This window comes from Strigops habroptila, chromosome 2 (genome assembly GCF_004027225.2).
Source record: "Strigops habroptila isolate Jane chromosome 2, bStrHab1.2.pri, whole genome shotgun sequence".
NCBI lineage: Eukaryota > Metazoa > Chordata > Aves > Psittaciformes > Psittacidae > Strigops > Strigops habroptila.
The window spans coordinates 88,500,942-88,518,143 of NC_044278.2; the positions used below are offsets into that span (position 1 = coordinate 88,500,942).

Below are 17,202 nucleotides of genomic sequence, written 5' to 3' on the forward strand. Positions count from 1 at the left end.
GCCATGTTGGTTGTCACCAACCACCTCATTGTTTTTCATGTGCGTTAGCATGCTTTCCAGGAGAATCTGCTCCAAGATTTTGCCAGGCATAGAGATGAGACTGACTGGTCTGTAGTTCTCCAGGTCTTCCACCTTCCCCTTCTTGAAAATGGGGTTATATTTCCCTTTTTCTAGTTGTCAGGAACTTCACCTGACTGCCAGGATTTTTCGAATATGATGGACAGTGGTTTAGCAACTTCATTCGCCAGCTCCTTCAGGTCCTGCGAATGGATTTCATCATTCTTGGCAGATATCTCTACAACTTCAGATGAATAAGGTTTTTCTGAAGGATTCTCATCTTGTGCCTTCAGTCATTCACTTTTCAGATTCGTCTATATGTCTCAGTATCCTGTTCTGAATCTGATTTGTTGCTTTTGCTTTACTAGAAATGTAATCAATGCTCTAATGTTCATGTTATGATTTGAACATCTTAAGAAAAACACTTCTGTTTTGAGTAAGGACCATGATCAGAACATGATTCTGCCATTCTGACTTGGCAACTTCTAGGGTTTCTTGGAATTTAGCCACATAAATGGAGCAAGGCATCCAAATGACTGGCTAATGTGGGGCATCTGTGCTGAAAGGATCTTGAGGCTAGTCAGTACCTCTTGAAATTACTATGCAGATATTTCACCTGTTCCAACTTTAGACTTAAGAGCTCAATGGAGCTCCTATGGTGCCCAAGTGCTTTAGGATTTACTTTCCCTTTGATAGTTTTGTAGAACCGAGAAACTTTCTCCAGGATATGCAAGCTGTCTTGCACAGCATTCGCTTGTGTAATGCTTCATGTCAGACTGTTTTTGCCACAGACTATCTGTGCTTCAAAATACACTAAATAGCATATGGATAAGAATTCCACTGTTACTGAATTCTCTATTGTCAGGACTATGGAAGATCTACAGTGGAATGCTTTTTCTTTGCCAGTACTGTCATCATCATAGACACTTACCTTCCTTGCTTAGGAAATTAACTTGGATACCTTGTTGGATCAGTAGAGAAGAGTATTCTAAACATGAATGTGCTAGAGATCTGAGCTTTTTTTAAACAGGTTATGTCTGTCACACAAAGACATCATCATCATCAGCTGCTATTGTGGTCTGATACCACTATGTATTGCTTAAATAGTTATGTGGCATCACATTCCACTTTTATGTTGGAGTTGTTATGGCGGTTCAACCTGATGGAAAGTAATAAGCCTGCTGTCATGGTCTTCAGACATTTCTATCCGTACCTTAATCATCTGTCTTCATCTTCATGGCGTGTATGTTGGGAGACTCAAAGTAATACTGTGCTTACTTTTCATTAGGAGGTGGATTCCTGGTAGTAGCCAGGCAGAATATGAGACATTTATTCTAGGACCAAGCTGATGAGATTTTTTCCATCTGGAATACAGCTAGATCTGTTTTACTTTTGGAAACTTTTCTCCATTTGGTTTAATATCATATTATTCTATTTTAAATTCCTCTATGACTTCTGGTAGAAATTTATTTATTTTTGCTTTTTGGCTTAATTAGAGGTTTTACAGAGGATTTTTACCTATATTAAACTCTTGACTTGGTTTCCCATGAGGAAAGCTTTTCAGTCTGGTGGCATCTGCTCCATATATACATTTTAATGAAAATAGCTTTTCTGACATCTGTTATGTCTGCTATAAATAGTAGAATTTGAGAAATTCAGACCTTCCTATTTTTGGATAATTCCTTTTTAGGAAAGCACCATTGTCTACATTCAACTTAGAGAAGCAAAAGTTGTCTCTGTGTTCTGTTCTGATCAAGATGTCGGTAAATCTATTTATATTTTTTGGATAAGACAAAGTCACCCCTTTGTTGTCGTAGTAGAACATACCTATCTCCGAATTTCAGCATGAAGACTGTAAACTCAGCTTACCTTGACAGCTGTGTTGTAGCCCCCATTGGCAATTTGGATATATTTCTTAAGACAGGTGACTTCTGGAGAATTCAAAAGGAATGCCCTCATTTCTGAGATCTGCAGAATGGTCTTGCCAGTCCATCTTTGTTGAACATAATGCCATCAAAAACAGTACTGAGCATTTTCTGCACTGTACATCAGTGCACTGTCATCCACAAGACAAGACTACCTGTGTGCAGCTAGGAGGTAATTGATAGGTGTTGTCCCTGCGTCACAGTACGCTTCCTTCTCTTCTGTCCTGAGTATCCTTTAGGAAAATCTTGAACTTGCAAGAAATTGAGTCAGCAGTGCAAATTCAAGCTGTTTATAATTCAAGATGGGGAAGTAGAGTAGCAGGGTGGCCCCTCAAACAGTGCTAGTAGGGCTGAAAACTCATCAATTCAATTTTACGCATGTACACGTCTGCGTTGTAAGTGTAAAGACTTTCTGATCTCTCATAAGTCATTTTAATTTTGAGTTGGCAGTTCTTGACTTTATTATCATTAATTTGAGGAAAAGAGTGTGCCAAAGGTGAAGAAGTAACGTTTCCAGATAGCCATAAAAAAATCTCAACAAAAATACTCTTCCGTTATCATGGATTGATTTCCCATACACTGAAATAATGTTTAGTCTTTCCAGAATGCTGGTGGTCTTCACTAAGATTTGGGCATGTTGACTGCACATTTCAAATTGAGTAGGGTGTTTGGTTTTTTTCTTCTTTAAACATGATAAAAAGCCTGTTAAGGTAAGTTCTTCCTTACTTGAACTTTTTTTCTGCTGTTCAAGTGCCTGCGTCTGAAGAGAAGTGTTAGCAATTCACACCTTTTTCCTATGCACTCCGTAGAGTTCATTGATGCTGCAGTGATGAAAACGATACATTTTCCACAGGAGATGCCCTTCCAGTTTAATCTCTTAGATGGCTTCGCTGTAACTGATATTTTACTTTGTGGATGGGAACACATTCAGCTGGTCTGACAGCCTTGGTAGTGTTGATCCTGTAAGGAAGGTATATTGTGAAACTGGAACCCTTGCAGTGTTTTTCTCTACGAGCTTGTAAGAATGAATCACGTTCAATGATCAAATGTAATGTCAGTGTAACTTCTGAGACATGTTCCTTTACTTGACATCAACAAAGCAGACAGTGAAAATACACATTTACCAGATGGCACATGCTTGCAGGTGCCTTCTGATTTATGCTGTATTTGAGATAAAAACCTCTCTTTGTTGTTGGATAAAGAGCTGTGAGAGCTACTACGGGATAGCTCAACTCAGTTGTCAATTCCTATTTGGACTTGCACATAGTGAGAATATTCTTGCGGACTATTACTGGAAAAATAAAACAGTTTGTTATCCATACACGGAGTTCTCTGACATATGTAGTCCACTCTCTTTAGCTTTCTACTTCAACTTTTCTTTTTAGTTATTTGGATTGTCTGTTTTTAGGATTCCACTGTAAGGAACATAAGTAGACTTATGTGTTTATATGCTGAGTATAAAAAGTATAGGGCATGAACATAAGTCTCAAAATCACAACACTTAAATTCCTAGCATCTCTTGTGATAAGGTGTATGGATTTTACAGTTTGAATGTATTTGTAGACTGCATGTCACAAAGAAAGCTATATATTGCTAAGGGAGCTCTCCATCACCTCCCTTCTCAGTTATTGACTTAGATACAAGGTAAACAAATAGTTGCAAGAACATGCATTGTAGATGAACTATGGAGTTCAGAGTGTTTAAAAATAATTAAAAAAAAAAAAAAAAAGCCCAATGGCATTTCTGTTGTGTTTCTAGCATGTGCTTCTGTTTATTTTTCAGATTACATATTTATGTATCCATCCTTAAGGCTTATGTACAGAACTTCTAAATTTGTTGTGGTTCAACTGGTTTTGATGAAAACTTTGCATCTTTTATGTGTATGCGTTTGCTCGTGTTTGTGCAACACAACTTTATGTTCTAAAATACCCAATTATTTTAGTTTCAAGAATTGGCCTGCCTCAGAAGCCAAAAGTCAATAAATGCTGCATTATCTGCTGGTTCTGTAATATCTTGAGTCCAAAATATCAAGATATCAAAAATCCATGCAATATACACTTTATTTTTTTAGCTCCCATGATTTAATATTAATGATCACCTCTATTACATGTCGAGTAGGGAGAAATATAGAAAATCTGGATAATTTCAATGGAATTTTGTGGGTTTTTTCTAGGCTAGTCTTATTTTTTTCCTGGCTGAATGGAGAACAAAACTTAATTTTAAGAATATTATTCTCAATGTGTTGAGAAGTAGTAGCATGTATATAAATCTAATAAGTGAATTGTTTGAGGAAAAGGAGAAAATACTGATTTTTCCTGATGGAGCTGGGAGAATGACTTTGTGAAACTTGCTTCTGTCCAATACCTTAATAATCTTTTAGGTATTTATTCTTAATTAGGTGTCAAGTTATAAGAGCAATTGTGAAATGCCCTGTTTAAATGTAAGTCTGATTACCTGTTTTTAAGCAAGATTTTTACCACACTATTGGATACTATTTAGTATACGATGAGTACAGAATAACTGCCTACAGTTGATACTGAGCTAATGTTCAAAGTATATACATTCTAGCGTTTTACTTTAGTACCAGGTCGGAGGCAGTCTGTGGACTAAAGCTTAATACTGGAGTTGATTTTCAGCCTAGTCTTATCTGAAAGACATTCTGTTTGTGTGCTCTGCTCTGTGTTCAAAACCAAAGTGTGGTTACTGGAAAGGATTGTTTATTTTACTTCAAGATTTCTTATTTGAACTAAAGTGCAAATGGTATGTTTACTTCAATGGGGCATCATCAGGTGGTTGCACTGCTAGGCAACTACTGCAAAGTGGCTTGGTAGCATAAAATGTTAACTCTGCCTGATTTTATTTTCTACTACTGTCACAGTAAACCCAATAAAATAGACTGAAAATTGCGTCCTTTTCTGATTCTATATCAAACAAGCTCTAGATTAGACAGCCTTCAGTATCAGATTAAGGTAAACTGTTTGATTTTCCACTGAAATGGATGAAGAGTGTATACTTATCACTGAGTCTATTGTGGGTTGATCAGCACCAAGCACTTGTGAACGTTGCAGTGTCAGAGCTATTTTAACATTGATAGACTAGATATGGGTTGAGAAATATTTGCTAAAACCTTAGGTATCACTATGGGTTGGAGTGGGATATTTCCAATATAAAAGCAAACTTTGAAGGCCACTTTATGAAACCTGTTACTTTGTAGGAGAAGTGCCAATATTATTGCTTCTTTTCTTGCATTAAGAAGTGTTGATAGCTGGAAACCATAACACCTGTGTTTTATTTTAAAAAAGCCCAAAACCTAGTTAATGATTTCTGGAATTGTCAGGGCATTATTGGCTTGAACCTTGCCTTGAGAAGGTAAAATACAGGTACGAGGAAGAAGGTGTTACGGAATTCATCGAACTGGTGAGAAAATAAGGGTAGGGAAAAAAGAGGGAAGAAGCTCATGGAAGAATTTGAGAATAGTGTTTCTCGTGGAAACAGAGCAGACCGGAAAAAAAAAAAACATTATTTCTGCCATGGAAGAAGGAAAGAGCAAGGAACATTTAATGCCTGTTAGGGAGAAAAGGAACAAGAATGGAAAACAGAAAGCTTTTGGGATTGCATGTGATGCCAAACCAAAAAATGTTTGAAGATTTATGTGATAGAGTTGGAAGGACGAGTAGTACATTGGAAACTTGAGAGATGGAGGAATTTAATTTACTGAATGCATTTGATGTTCCTTGACTAGAGAAGCGATAACATTTGGAGTCTTGTTGTTTGAATATAGTAAATAATGTGGTAAGTATGTCTGGGGTGGGAATTCCGTGACCTAAGCGATATGGGAATTGAATCTTCTCTTGAAAATACCTGACCAGTAAACCATAGAAAAAGCCAAGTCTTTTGCATGAGATCTACAGAAGCTATTGTTTACCTGATTAAGTCTATAATGGTAGTATATACAAGAGTACAGTGGAGTATGAATACTGGCGTATATTAATGTATGCTATATGAAGTGTTTCATAGCTGAAATTTTTCAAAACTGTTATTTTCCTGCAAGTTTATTGTAAGCTTTTATTGAAATCAGCTTTTAAATATTTGCACCATAAAATGAGATTTGCCTTGTTTTGGTACATCTTGAGTTATACAAAATTTGTGAACTACTTTTATTACTTTGTAACTACCGGGTCATAAACTTGGATTAGTTTTATAGGATTTGGTTTATGAGTTGACAGATGTGATATATGATGACACTTTATCTTTTATTGCTTACACATACTAGTTATTGGGAAAGGATGGGGGCAGTTCGTATTAACCACAAGATGGGATTTCGGTTGCTTACCCAAGTGTCTCTCATTCATTCATTCATTTGCTATCAGTTATAGCAGATATATTGCTTCTTCAAGCCTGTCACACCAATAAATCATTTCAGATTGTATGCATTTGTACAGTGCCAAAGTGTACCATGAATTTTAAAGGAAATCTCCTATTTTATTTTCAATCAGATGAGCAACGTGAAGAGACTACGGCCACGGCTCAGTGCTATTCTTTTTAAGCTTCAGTTTGAGGAGCAGGTGAACAACATCAAACCTGACATCATGGCTGTCAGTGCTGCCTGTGAAGAGATAAAGAAGAGTAAAAGCTTTAGCAAGCTGCTGGAACTAGTATTGTTAATGGGAAACTACATGAATGCAGGTTCTCGGAATGCACAGACCTTTGGATATAATCTCAGCTCCCTATGTAAAGTGAGTTTTGAAATATCTGTGTTGAGTATCACATTCACTTTTTCATTAGTTTTTATTATGCTACTTAAATACTTTGTTTTGATGTTTTTCCTGCAGTTAATCAGTTAATTCTTTGGTTTCTTTCCTTTTTTTTTTTTTTTTTAATAATTCTTGACATTAGTTGATGGTATGAACAATACAGCTAATCTGTGTACAGTCGTGTTGAGACTAGATTGCATTTAAACTTTTACAAGATTTTATTTTGAGTGAATGCTAAAAGAACTAAACAAAACTAAATAAGATTATGGAAAAAACATTACTGTGATCATAGTAGTGTTGTAGTCTTACATGTCTGAGCACTTCTAAGGCTGTCAATTTTTAATCTGTTTTAAAACAGTTATGTTTTCTCTTTTACAGATATTTTTATCTGATTCTCTTTTATTGTTGCTCAGTTTCATTAGTTCCCTGTTTCTTCTAATTTTCCTTACATTTTCACTCTTTCAACTTTTATATAAGGTGTATACAAGAAGACATCCACACTTTACTGAGTGTTTATTTATAATCAATTCTAATCCTTATTGCCTTCCCCTTATTTAGTGTTGTTTTTTTTTCCTGTGGCCTCTGGGAGGTCACTGCAAAATCTACAGAGAGTGCACATGTATGTAATAGCCGTTTTAAGAAAGAAATTGTTAGGGAGTTTGTATGTACTTTTTGTCTTCTGTCAGCTTCTTTATCTTTTTATACAAGAGAAAAATACAGTAGCTTAACTTCTACATTCTTTAAAGTAATCACCCTTCCTCTGCCATGTTTCAGGAAGAATTCTGTCACTATGGTTCTCGACTGTTGAATGTGATACCTGTAACTTAAATATTTATAGAGAGTAAGTTATATACCTTTCTGAGTCTGAAGTAAACATTTAAGCATGTATCAACCACATAGAGAAATACAGTGTAGATAAAGTTAAGTTCAAAGTACAATTTGTTGAGAAGCATATTCAGAAGGAAAGATATTAAAGGTTCTCTCTCCAGTTGGGTGCATTTACTTTTTAGGTATGATTTTACAAGTATCTGTTCTAGCTCTCCTTAGATTCTCTGTATTTTTAAGGCATATGGCAACAAAAAAAGAAATATGAGAAGAATATGAGGGTAGTTGTTACGGGCATTTTGCAGAGCAGGATAAAATTTCAACAATATCTTGGAGGAATAATTTAACATCTAGAAGATGACAATTTTGAAGACTACCATGAAGTACTACATACAGGAAATGTAACTGACGTGTGTAGATACTGAAAGTAGGGGGTGAATGGCAGAATTCCAGAAAATGGACTTTAAGTCCTGGCTAGCTCTATAGTGTTCTGGCATTAGATGCATTTGATAATCTAGGATGTCATAGTTGCTTAGATTTGCACTCTTAAAGGTTATTTAGCTTTACAGGAGGTTACGTTATTCTGTTAGAGAGAAAAATGTGTCTCTTTTAGTGGACCTTCTACGTATTATAAAGTTGGTAATTATCTACTACTTAATTGGTGCTGGTAAGGTTTTAAGTGAAGTCTTGTCTTAATTACCACAGAAAACATATAGACTGACTGGTGAGAATCCAGATGATAGTAACATGTAGCACTTCTAAACTGAGAGAAAGCATTTGGGTGTTTTTAGTTTAGAAAAGCAAGGAGAGGGATGCGAAGAGGACATAACAGTGTCCTTTTCTATTAATTTGTGATAAAGAAGGCATTTGAACACTTGTTTTCTATGTGGCTAAGGTAGGAGATGGGATAATTAATTGGCTTTACTGGTAGCAAAAGAAGTTTGCTTAAAAGTTAAGAAAGCTTGCTAACTGCAAGGGTAGTTAAGAACTGATAGTGAAGAAGACTTTGGAAAGCTTTTGAAATCCAGGAATACTAATAATGCTCAGAATCTCCTTGAGGCCTAAGTAAGAGCAAAATAAGTAATATTTTGAATAAAGTATTTAGTTGACTAGTTGAGAAGTGTGTACGTGTTTCTTAAAATCAGGAAATAATTCAGGTGGGAAGGGATGTCAGTAAGCATCTAATCCAACCTTCTGCTCAAGGGAAATGCTGATCACTACCAATAGTCTGTACGTGAAGTAAATACAAAACTATAAGAACCAAAAAAGGTAAATTGCTCACTATTATCAAAATGCTTATTATGGTGTCATTTTAACATCGTATCATCTGATTAGACATGCTGATACTGTTTTCTCCTTTCAGAACTTCATTATGCATAAATATATATCATAGTACTCTATGTTTCATTTGTGTAAGAAATGTGTAAGTGAAAAAATGAAGTTCCAGTGACAAAGATTTCATGCATATTTTATTTGGCATCACTTCATGCTAGTTTGTAAATACCAGGCCATGGCGCTTAAAAACTTTTCTAGGGGAAAAGAACTCAACTTTAACGGTTGTTGAATGAATTCATTGGTGTCCCTACCCATGGCAGGGGAGTTGGACAAGATGATATTTAAAGGTCACTTCCAAGCCAAACCGTTCTATGATTACAAAAGAAATACCAATTACGATAAATTTTTCTGGGAGGCAGAGCAACTATGGCCACCTTAGAATTCATCTGTAAAATCTGAGATCTCTGCCACTAGATGTTCCAGGACAAATGCAACCTACATCCAACTACTTGGTCTTTTGAAGACTGGCAGATTTTCAGAGAAAGAATCGCTTTGCATTTACTGTCCTATATGTATCAGGGTACTAGTCATCATTTCCTAATTTACCTCATCCAATTGTGGCCTCATTTAGGAAGCCCGTGAGTGCCAAGTCTTCACTGGTTGTGAAATTGTGTCTTACACAGACAGATCACTTTGTCTGGAAACACAGAGGTAAAACTATGTATGTGTAATTTTGGGGATTTTCTTAACCATGTCTAATGTCTTGGTTAATGCTTGATCTCCTCTGTTCTGAGAATAATAAACTGGCTCAGCTATTAAAAGCGTTACTATTAAAACAGGAAAAATCCCTCCCAAACCAATATTCCTTCAGGGTCCAAAACTAGAAAGCTGCAAATTGCAGACCACTTTGTTATCTGCATAGCCCTTTTCAGTAGGGGTTCCGAGAACTAAACAAATTTGCAGTGACCTCTGTCCTTCAAAGATGTTGGTTTCTATAATATTTGAAGAATATAACGTTTATCTGTTCTTCAGTGGTGCCCAACCAATGATAGGGATCTATATGGACTATCCACTTTTCACAAAAGTGGGTGTCTTCCACTTCCATATCTTGCCTTCTCCCTGCATCATGTAGAATTGAACTGTAATAGTTTCTGCATCACATGTGTGCATATTCTCAGAAGAGAGATATGGTATTCGTATGCTAATACTCAATTGTTTATTAAATACCAATATATTAAAGTTATATGCATGTTTATGACAGTGGCTGGTTTTTAAAACTAACTTTTGTGAACTACATGTATTTTAAGCAGTGTCACATTATAGAAATTTTGTGTGATGTTTCAACTCTTGAGACATTTCTCACTGAGATTCTCTGTGCAGAGGAAGTAACTTATTTTATAACACTGCATACAATAACAACCATATAATAAGTTTTTTGGTTTTGATATGTATGTGTTGTGTTCCGTTTGTTTTGAAAATTACATCTCACGTTATTAATCCATCAGAAGGAAAACATATACATTCTGTATTAAGATAACATCATTTTGATCTTTGACAATAATCGCTGACTTTTTACAGTGAAGTATGAAGTATCAGCCACAGTGATAACCACCATTCAAAATTTTTCATTTTAATTTACATACAATATGGAAAAGGCAAACAATATAATTTGATTCTTAAATCAGATCAATAAAATGCCCTTTAAGTCATCTCTGAGGATTATTCCACAGGTAGTGTGAAAAAATCTCTTTATAAGAAATTTGCAACTATGGGAAAACTGTGTTAATAATACATCTTCAAAAAAAAAAAGTGTATATATAGTTCGGTTGGGATTGATGTTGCTCTCAGTTCCTGTTCAGAAATAATCCCCATAAAGCTCTGTGTCTGGTTTTGAACCCTCTTGGGAAAGGGAGGTCATTTTTCTGCTCTGCCTTGTTGCTGTAGTTACTCTTACACTGGTTGAGCATTGCTGATCACTTGTATTTTTCATAGTAAACAAACTAAAGAACAGTCTTGAAGCTGAAACAAAGTACCATGAGTTTTCTACTTTAGTACTAGTTGTTATAGTGTGCTAAAGACTTTTCCCTTCAGTATTCAGATGTACAAGTCCGTGTGCAGCTGTGGCAGCCCTTTAGTATGTGTGCATACTTTGTATGTGCCTACGTACATGTATACTGTCAAATTGTTTTATGCAGAAAGTTTTTTAGTAGTGAAGAAAAACTTTCCTATGAGATGTCATTTTCTAATTCTAAAAATCTCTGATTATTTTAAAGACTAGCTGACACGGGAGACTACAACAGAAACATATCAGTGTTTTTACACAAACAACAGCAAATTTTAAAATGGCTGGAGTTAAAATAGTCTTGTATGTATAAAGGGTGCTGAAGGAAAAGTTTATGCTTAAGAATTTTAAGTTGAAGTTTTTAAACAATGAAGCCTATGAACTGCTGATTGCCCTATTGAGAACTGATGAAAGGAAGAACTTGTGCAGGTTGAGGTTGTAGCTTCAACTGCGTAAATATTGTTATCCTAGAGTTAGCTTTGCACATAAGGAGAGCACATCACAGAGTGCATATGTGCAACATATATTGTTAGCTTTTGTTGATTTAGCTATGATTTTTATTTTATTTTTTTTTACACTTTCATTAGTATCTTCACAGTTTTGCAATTATTCCTATATTGCTTAAATAATTACATTAAAAAAAAAAGTGTACTGGGTTTGAGTACAGAACTCAAATATTGCATAGAATTTAGAAAATATTTAATGTGATCTTTCTGGGGATTTTTAGCAAGGGGGGAAATGAAACAGCCTGTTTCTCAGGGTTTTCTTTAAAAGAGCTATACCAGTTCAACAGTTTGATCTTACCTTCCTTGGGTTCACAATTAGAAATATATATTCATTATCAAAATAGTCAGAAGTAATCTTATTCTCAGTGTTCTAACATGTCCTTTTTTCTCTAGCTGAAGGACACTAAGTCGGCAGATCAAAAAACAACATTGCTCCATTTTCTCGTAGAAGTGTGTGAAGAAAGCTATCGGGATGTCCTGAATTTCGTAGAGGATTTTCAGCATTTAGATAAAGCTAGTAAAGGTTTGTATAATTAACTAACATTTTTGATTCTGAGTGCATTGCAGCATGTTTTATGTGAGATAATACTTATTTTTTACTAAGATTATTTAAAAAATAGATATTAATAGTCTATATCATAGATCAGTAATTTGAGCTGCTGTGAGTGGTCTTGGAAGTTATTTAATATTTGGTCTTCTATTATTTACTACCGGATTTCCCATTACATTTCCTTTAACATATCTTCCTGAATCATTGTCCAAAATATATTTCTTTTAGAAGTTCTTTTCTATTAACAGATCTTGAACTATTTCCAAATTTTAATCTTCTGTATGATAAGTGTAGTACGATCATTCAGTGTCTTTTAATTCGGAAATAAGGCTGTCATATCTTATCGTATCTTTTAGTTTTCGTGGGGTTTTTTTTTTGTGGTTTTTTTTTTTGTTTGTTTTTGTTTTTTGTTTTTTCCTGAGCATCAATCAGAAAAGCTTTGTTTTCCCTGCATATATGTTTTTCATGCAACAGTAGCATTGGAAGTCTGAAAAAATAAATTCCTCTTTTACTGCTTCATCATGCAGCATAGAATATGGTAAATCTCAGTATAAGCAGCAGCATTTTTTTGCAGTTAATATCTTCATTAAGAGTGCCTTCTAAATATGTTATCACAGCTTAAGTAATTTTAACTTACTAAGCATCGAGTTAGAAATTGATGCCATCTCAGCACTGTCCTACTCTTGCAGTAAAAGAAGATTGGATGGGCTGTCTCAGTTAATAATTTTTTAGTTTATTTCAGTTTGGAGAATGTCACTGTTTATCTGTATTGCTTTATACAGTGTCACTTTTCCTTCTCAGTCAGTCTCCCCGCCACAAACTACAGCTTTGCAAGACCTGCTTCTGATAGAGAACTTGAGATAGTGGTCACTCACATTAAGTTCGCTATCTGTTGTCATGGTTCTTAAAAGTTTCAAATTTTAGTTGGTGCATAACCACTTAGAAGTTGAAGTATTTTTAAACAGCTGTCAAATGCTTCAAGCTCTTCATCTAACTGTTTGTACTGGTAGTAGAAGGAGTTTCTGTTGTACATAAAATTAGTACTGTATGCATTATTTTCAATGTTAACTGGCCACTGATGATAATGATTAGCAGTAGTAGTAGTAGTATTAATATTAATGTGTTATTGGCTGTATTGTGATTGGATTTTGTATATCATCCAGAAACCCCAAAATGTTCCTTATTATAAAAGCCCTTATTTTCAGTGTAGACAGTCCATCTTACATGAAGCTGCTGAGATATAAACCATTGACCATTTGAAAAGTACCCAATAAAATCATCAGTTAGTCCAGGTTTTCTGGGTTTTTTTACATATCTGCTGCTGACCAGATGAAATTTTGATCTCACTCAGTACATTGTAAGATGGAAATCAATGACCATGTTTTCAAGATTATATATTGAATTTATTTTGGTGTACTATGAGATGTGCATTTTGCATTATAGTTTTACTATATGAAAAAAACAAAGGCTAAGGATGTCCTTAACAGATTAGCATGTCAGTGTGTGTGCTTATACTTGTTTTCCTACCTGCAAAACTTCATTTTGTTTTCAAAGATTCCTCCTGCACTGGAATTTTGCAAAATTCAGCAGATTCCAAAGACTGCAGCTCATGTGGGTTTTTTTTTTTTTTAACTTTGTAATAATTTTGCAGAAGTATATTTTTACAAGGCAAGTTGATTTAATATGTATCAGCTTTTGCGGAGTAAATTTTTTATGAAGTGGCTATTATTGCTTGAGCTTACCAAAAGGTCAGTTCAAAAACATTGTAAATCTGTGGTTGTGATCAACCATATTCAACAAAAGAGACTTACCTGGTCTGAGGTAACTAATCAATAAGCTGATAAAGACTACCAAGTTGACCAAGAATGGTTTGCAATGAGGCTTACACAGTGAGCTGGGAAACACAGCAGATGTGACAAGGCATCATTATGGCTGCTAGGGAGAGAGATAAAGTCATCAAAAATCTTTTCTCTTAATAGTCAACTAGACAAATATGCTTATTCCAGAAGAAATACTGATTGTGTTACAGCAGGATTTGGGTACTGAGGGCTTAGAGCATCTCCTTTTTTCTACCTTTTATCCAAAGGTTAGGGCCTTGTAGAGGTGGTGGAATGCCATTCCCTTCATGGTTTCACTGAACTTTGAGCTCTGAAGTAATTTGTAAAAGTAATTCACAAGAATAAATCAATGAAGTTTGATAAGAATATTTTTTTTCTCCTATATATACCTTTGTTGAAAGCTATTTTTTTCCAATTGAGCTGGTTTTATTTCCTGTCTGCATATTCATTTCTTCAGATACAATAATTCCACGTTTTGTATGTGACATAAAATAATTTTTTGCAATTTCCTTTTAAATTATAAGTAAAAATTAATGTGGCAGAAAGACATGTAAATGCCATTTGAACAGTATGAACAGAAAACTTAAAGTTGAACACACTGTATAGAAATGTGACTATCCTATGCATTTATGGGTTTTGATTTGATCACCGACAAGTGATTGTTGAGTCTTCTACAAGTTTCTTAATAAGATTCCTTTTTAGAATTCTTCCTTGACAGGACTGTCCTTGTATGAGCCAGCCCATTTTTGTATCTTTTTTATTTTGTACTTACTCATTCTTAAAAATTCTCTTTTGAGTTATTTTTTATTCAAAATGATGAACATTAGACCTCTATAATGTTTAGCGACTCATTTTCTTTTTATCCTTTTTAGAAGAAGCATTTTTGTTCCTTTAATTTCATTAAGTATTGTCCAGTAATTGTCATACAGTAAACTGTTAACATATTTTGGAAGACTTTAAGAGCAGTGACAAGGTCTGTTAATTGTGAATATGTATTTTTGAGTATTTTGTGAATGATAAAACATTCACAATAGGTAAATTAATGATTGCAGCAGAAAAAAAAAAGTTAATTTTTAAAAATATGACTTTGACAGGGAAGCAGCAAGGGACATGTGACCTATGCAGTTGTAATTTACTTCAGAGTATTTAATTTGCCCCCTTTCTATTATGTGCTGAAGTTTTAGTTTCTACTTTTGTAATACTAACAGTAGGCTTAACTCACTGTTACAGTACATGAATTAAAGATACCTTTTTGCTTTGAAGTATAACAAATCCTGTTTTTTAAGTACGTTTAGATCAGCAGGAGGAACTTTCATTGCAGCTAATGAGCTTACTGATATGACAGTTCCTGAAGACTCATATAATTAAAGCTGTCTCTTCTTTTAAACATAATGACTTTCCTACTTTTCTATTAGTATTCTAGAGAAGAAATATTTTGGTAATTTAGTACACTTTACTAATTTCTTATTTTATGGTATTCTAAAGATTTATATTGCATTTATCCAGGCTGCTGTTTTATTGATTGACTCTAATTTACACAGACCTTACAGGTATCGGTGTATAGAGTCTTTCATATTGTAATAACAATACAAAACTGCAGGTTTTCCTTCCACTGAAAGTCATTAACTCATTGTCACTTTACAAGTAACTTATTCTTTTTTTCATTTTTGAAATTTTTCAAGTTTTTTTTTAATTTTTTTTTTAAGCCAGAAACCAAACTGTAAATGTAAAGTTTAATCTATATTCATTAAAAAGCAGAACACCCCCACTGATATTTAAAAACATTAGGACAGCATGAGAGAACAGTATTAGTATGTATGCTATAAGCAGTCTGTATGTCATAAGGAAAGGAGTATTTTCCTATTACAGAATTTCTGAAAGTCTATGGCCAATTTTGTAAAGCAACTTACTCGTTTGGGGAACAGTTGTACCTATTGTGATTTCTAAAGATTTACTGTTACTTCAGTAAAGGTTTAATTTCACTAGCAGTAGAATGTCCTAGTGAAATGAGGTGATAAGATAAAATTAAAAGCTGTTGTTAGAAGAGGGTTCGAATATCACAGGAAGAGGACTAAAGTGCACATGAGGTGATAAAGAAAAAAAATTATTTCAATTAATTATATTGCCACAATTACAAATTAGTTTAGAAATTCGATCAATGTGCCTAACTATCAAAAGAACAAGGTTACAGAATTGCCTTCTTGAGCCATATTTTCCTTGGTAGAAAAAATGCAATTATATGTTTAAGATGGAGACAGGTTGCTTATAACAATCATACAAATGTGGTGCTCAAAATAGCAAATACGAAATTTTATGTCTCAAGATATAAAAAACAGTAGGAATTAAAGCTTTGGTTTGATTTGGCTTTCAAACAAGACTCATTAACTGTAAAGTAATAGGTATTAGCCTTAAAATAAATACTGATGTAACAAAGTAATGATGGACAAAGAATGACCCTGCTTAAGGGCAGGGTGCTTGGAACTAGATGATCTTTAAGGTCCCTTCCAACCCAAACCATTCTGTGATTCTATACCAGGGGCATTAAATATGTGCAAAGGGAAATTCATAGTGGTGTGGTTTAAGTACACCTTTACATATTTCTGCAATTTTGTGTTTATTGGTGTTTTTTGCACCCCTGTCTATACCTGTAATAGATCAACAAATTTTGCTCTATTGGGACACAAGTCCTACATCAGCCCACTATAGACTTGACATAATCTTGTCTGAGCCATTTTTTTAAGAAATTGAACTTACTGAAAATAAGTAATTAAACACAGCTTCTTGTGAATTTTATTTTTTTCTTATTTTGGTCTGAGTGCATTTCATAATACAACAATTTTGTTTTTAAAAGCTGATGAAACATGCAATATTGTTATGTATTTATTGCAAATAATCTCATTTCTTTTAATGTTCGTCTTTAAGTTGTGCACAGTACTGTTATCTGGCAAGTAATTTTAAGACATGATAATGCAGTGAACTACTAAAATGTAAGTGAAATATTCTGTTTCTTTAGGGCATGGAAATATATGCATCTCTTACAAGCATGAATTAGCAAATCAAATACCAAGAGGTTTTTTACACATTTTTACCAAAACAGCTCTTCAATTTCTAATATGATATTGAAGCATGTCAGTAGTCCATGCAAGTATGGGCTATACTGAATCATACTGTTAAGTACCATGGCCAATCCCTGGTGCAGTTCTTGAGCCCCCTCCCCAGTTATTTAAACATGTAGGCAATTTGAGCTGTAGACAGATCAGGATTCACATAAAGCTGTTCAATACTTTTAAATTCATATTTTTTAAACTGGGTATAAATATCTGGATGTTATTGAAAGATTTCATTGCTGTATAGCACTTTAAGTGATAGTGAAATTAAGACAAATAAAACAATATTGATACTCTGTGGTT

General features: G+C 34.3%; 1 protein-coding gene across 1 annotated transcript in view; it reads left to right on the forward strand.

The window, feature by feature from the left end:
- DIAPH3 (diaphanous related formin 3) overlaps window positions 1-17,202 on the forward strand; it is a 231,025-nt gene that overhangs the window by 121,389 nt on the left and 92,434 nt on the right. Inside the window, 2 exon segments of the mRNA XM_030477090.1 lie at window positions 6,479-6,718; window positions 11,798-11,927. Coding sequence (XP_030332950.1) covers window positions 6,479-6,718; window positions 11,798-11,927 — 370 coding nt within the window.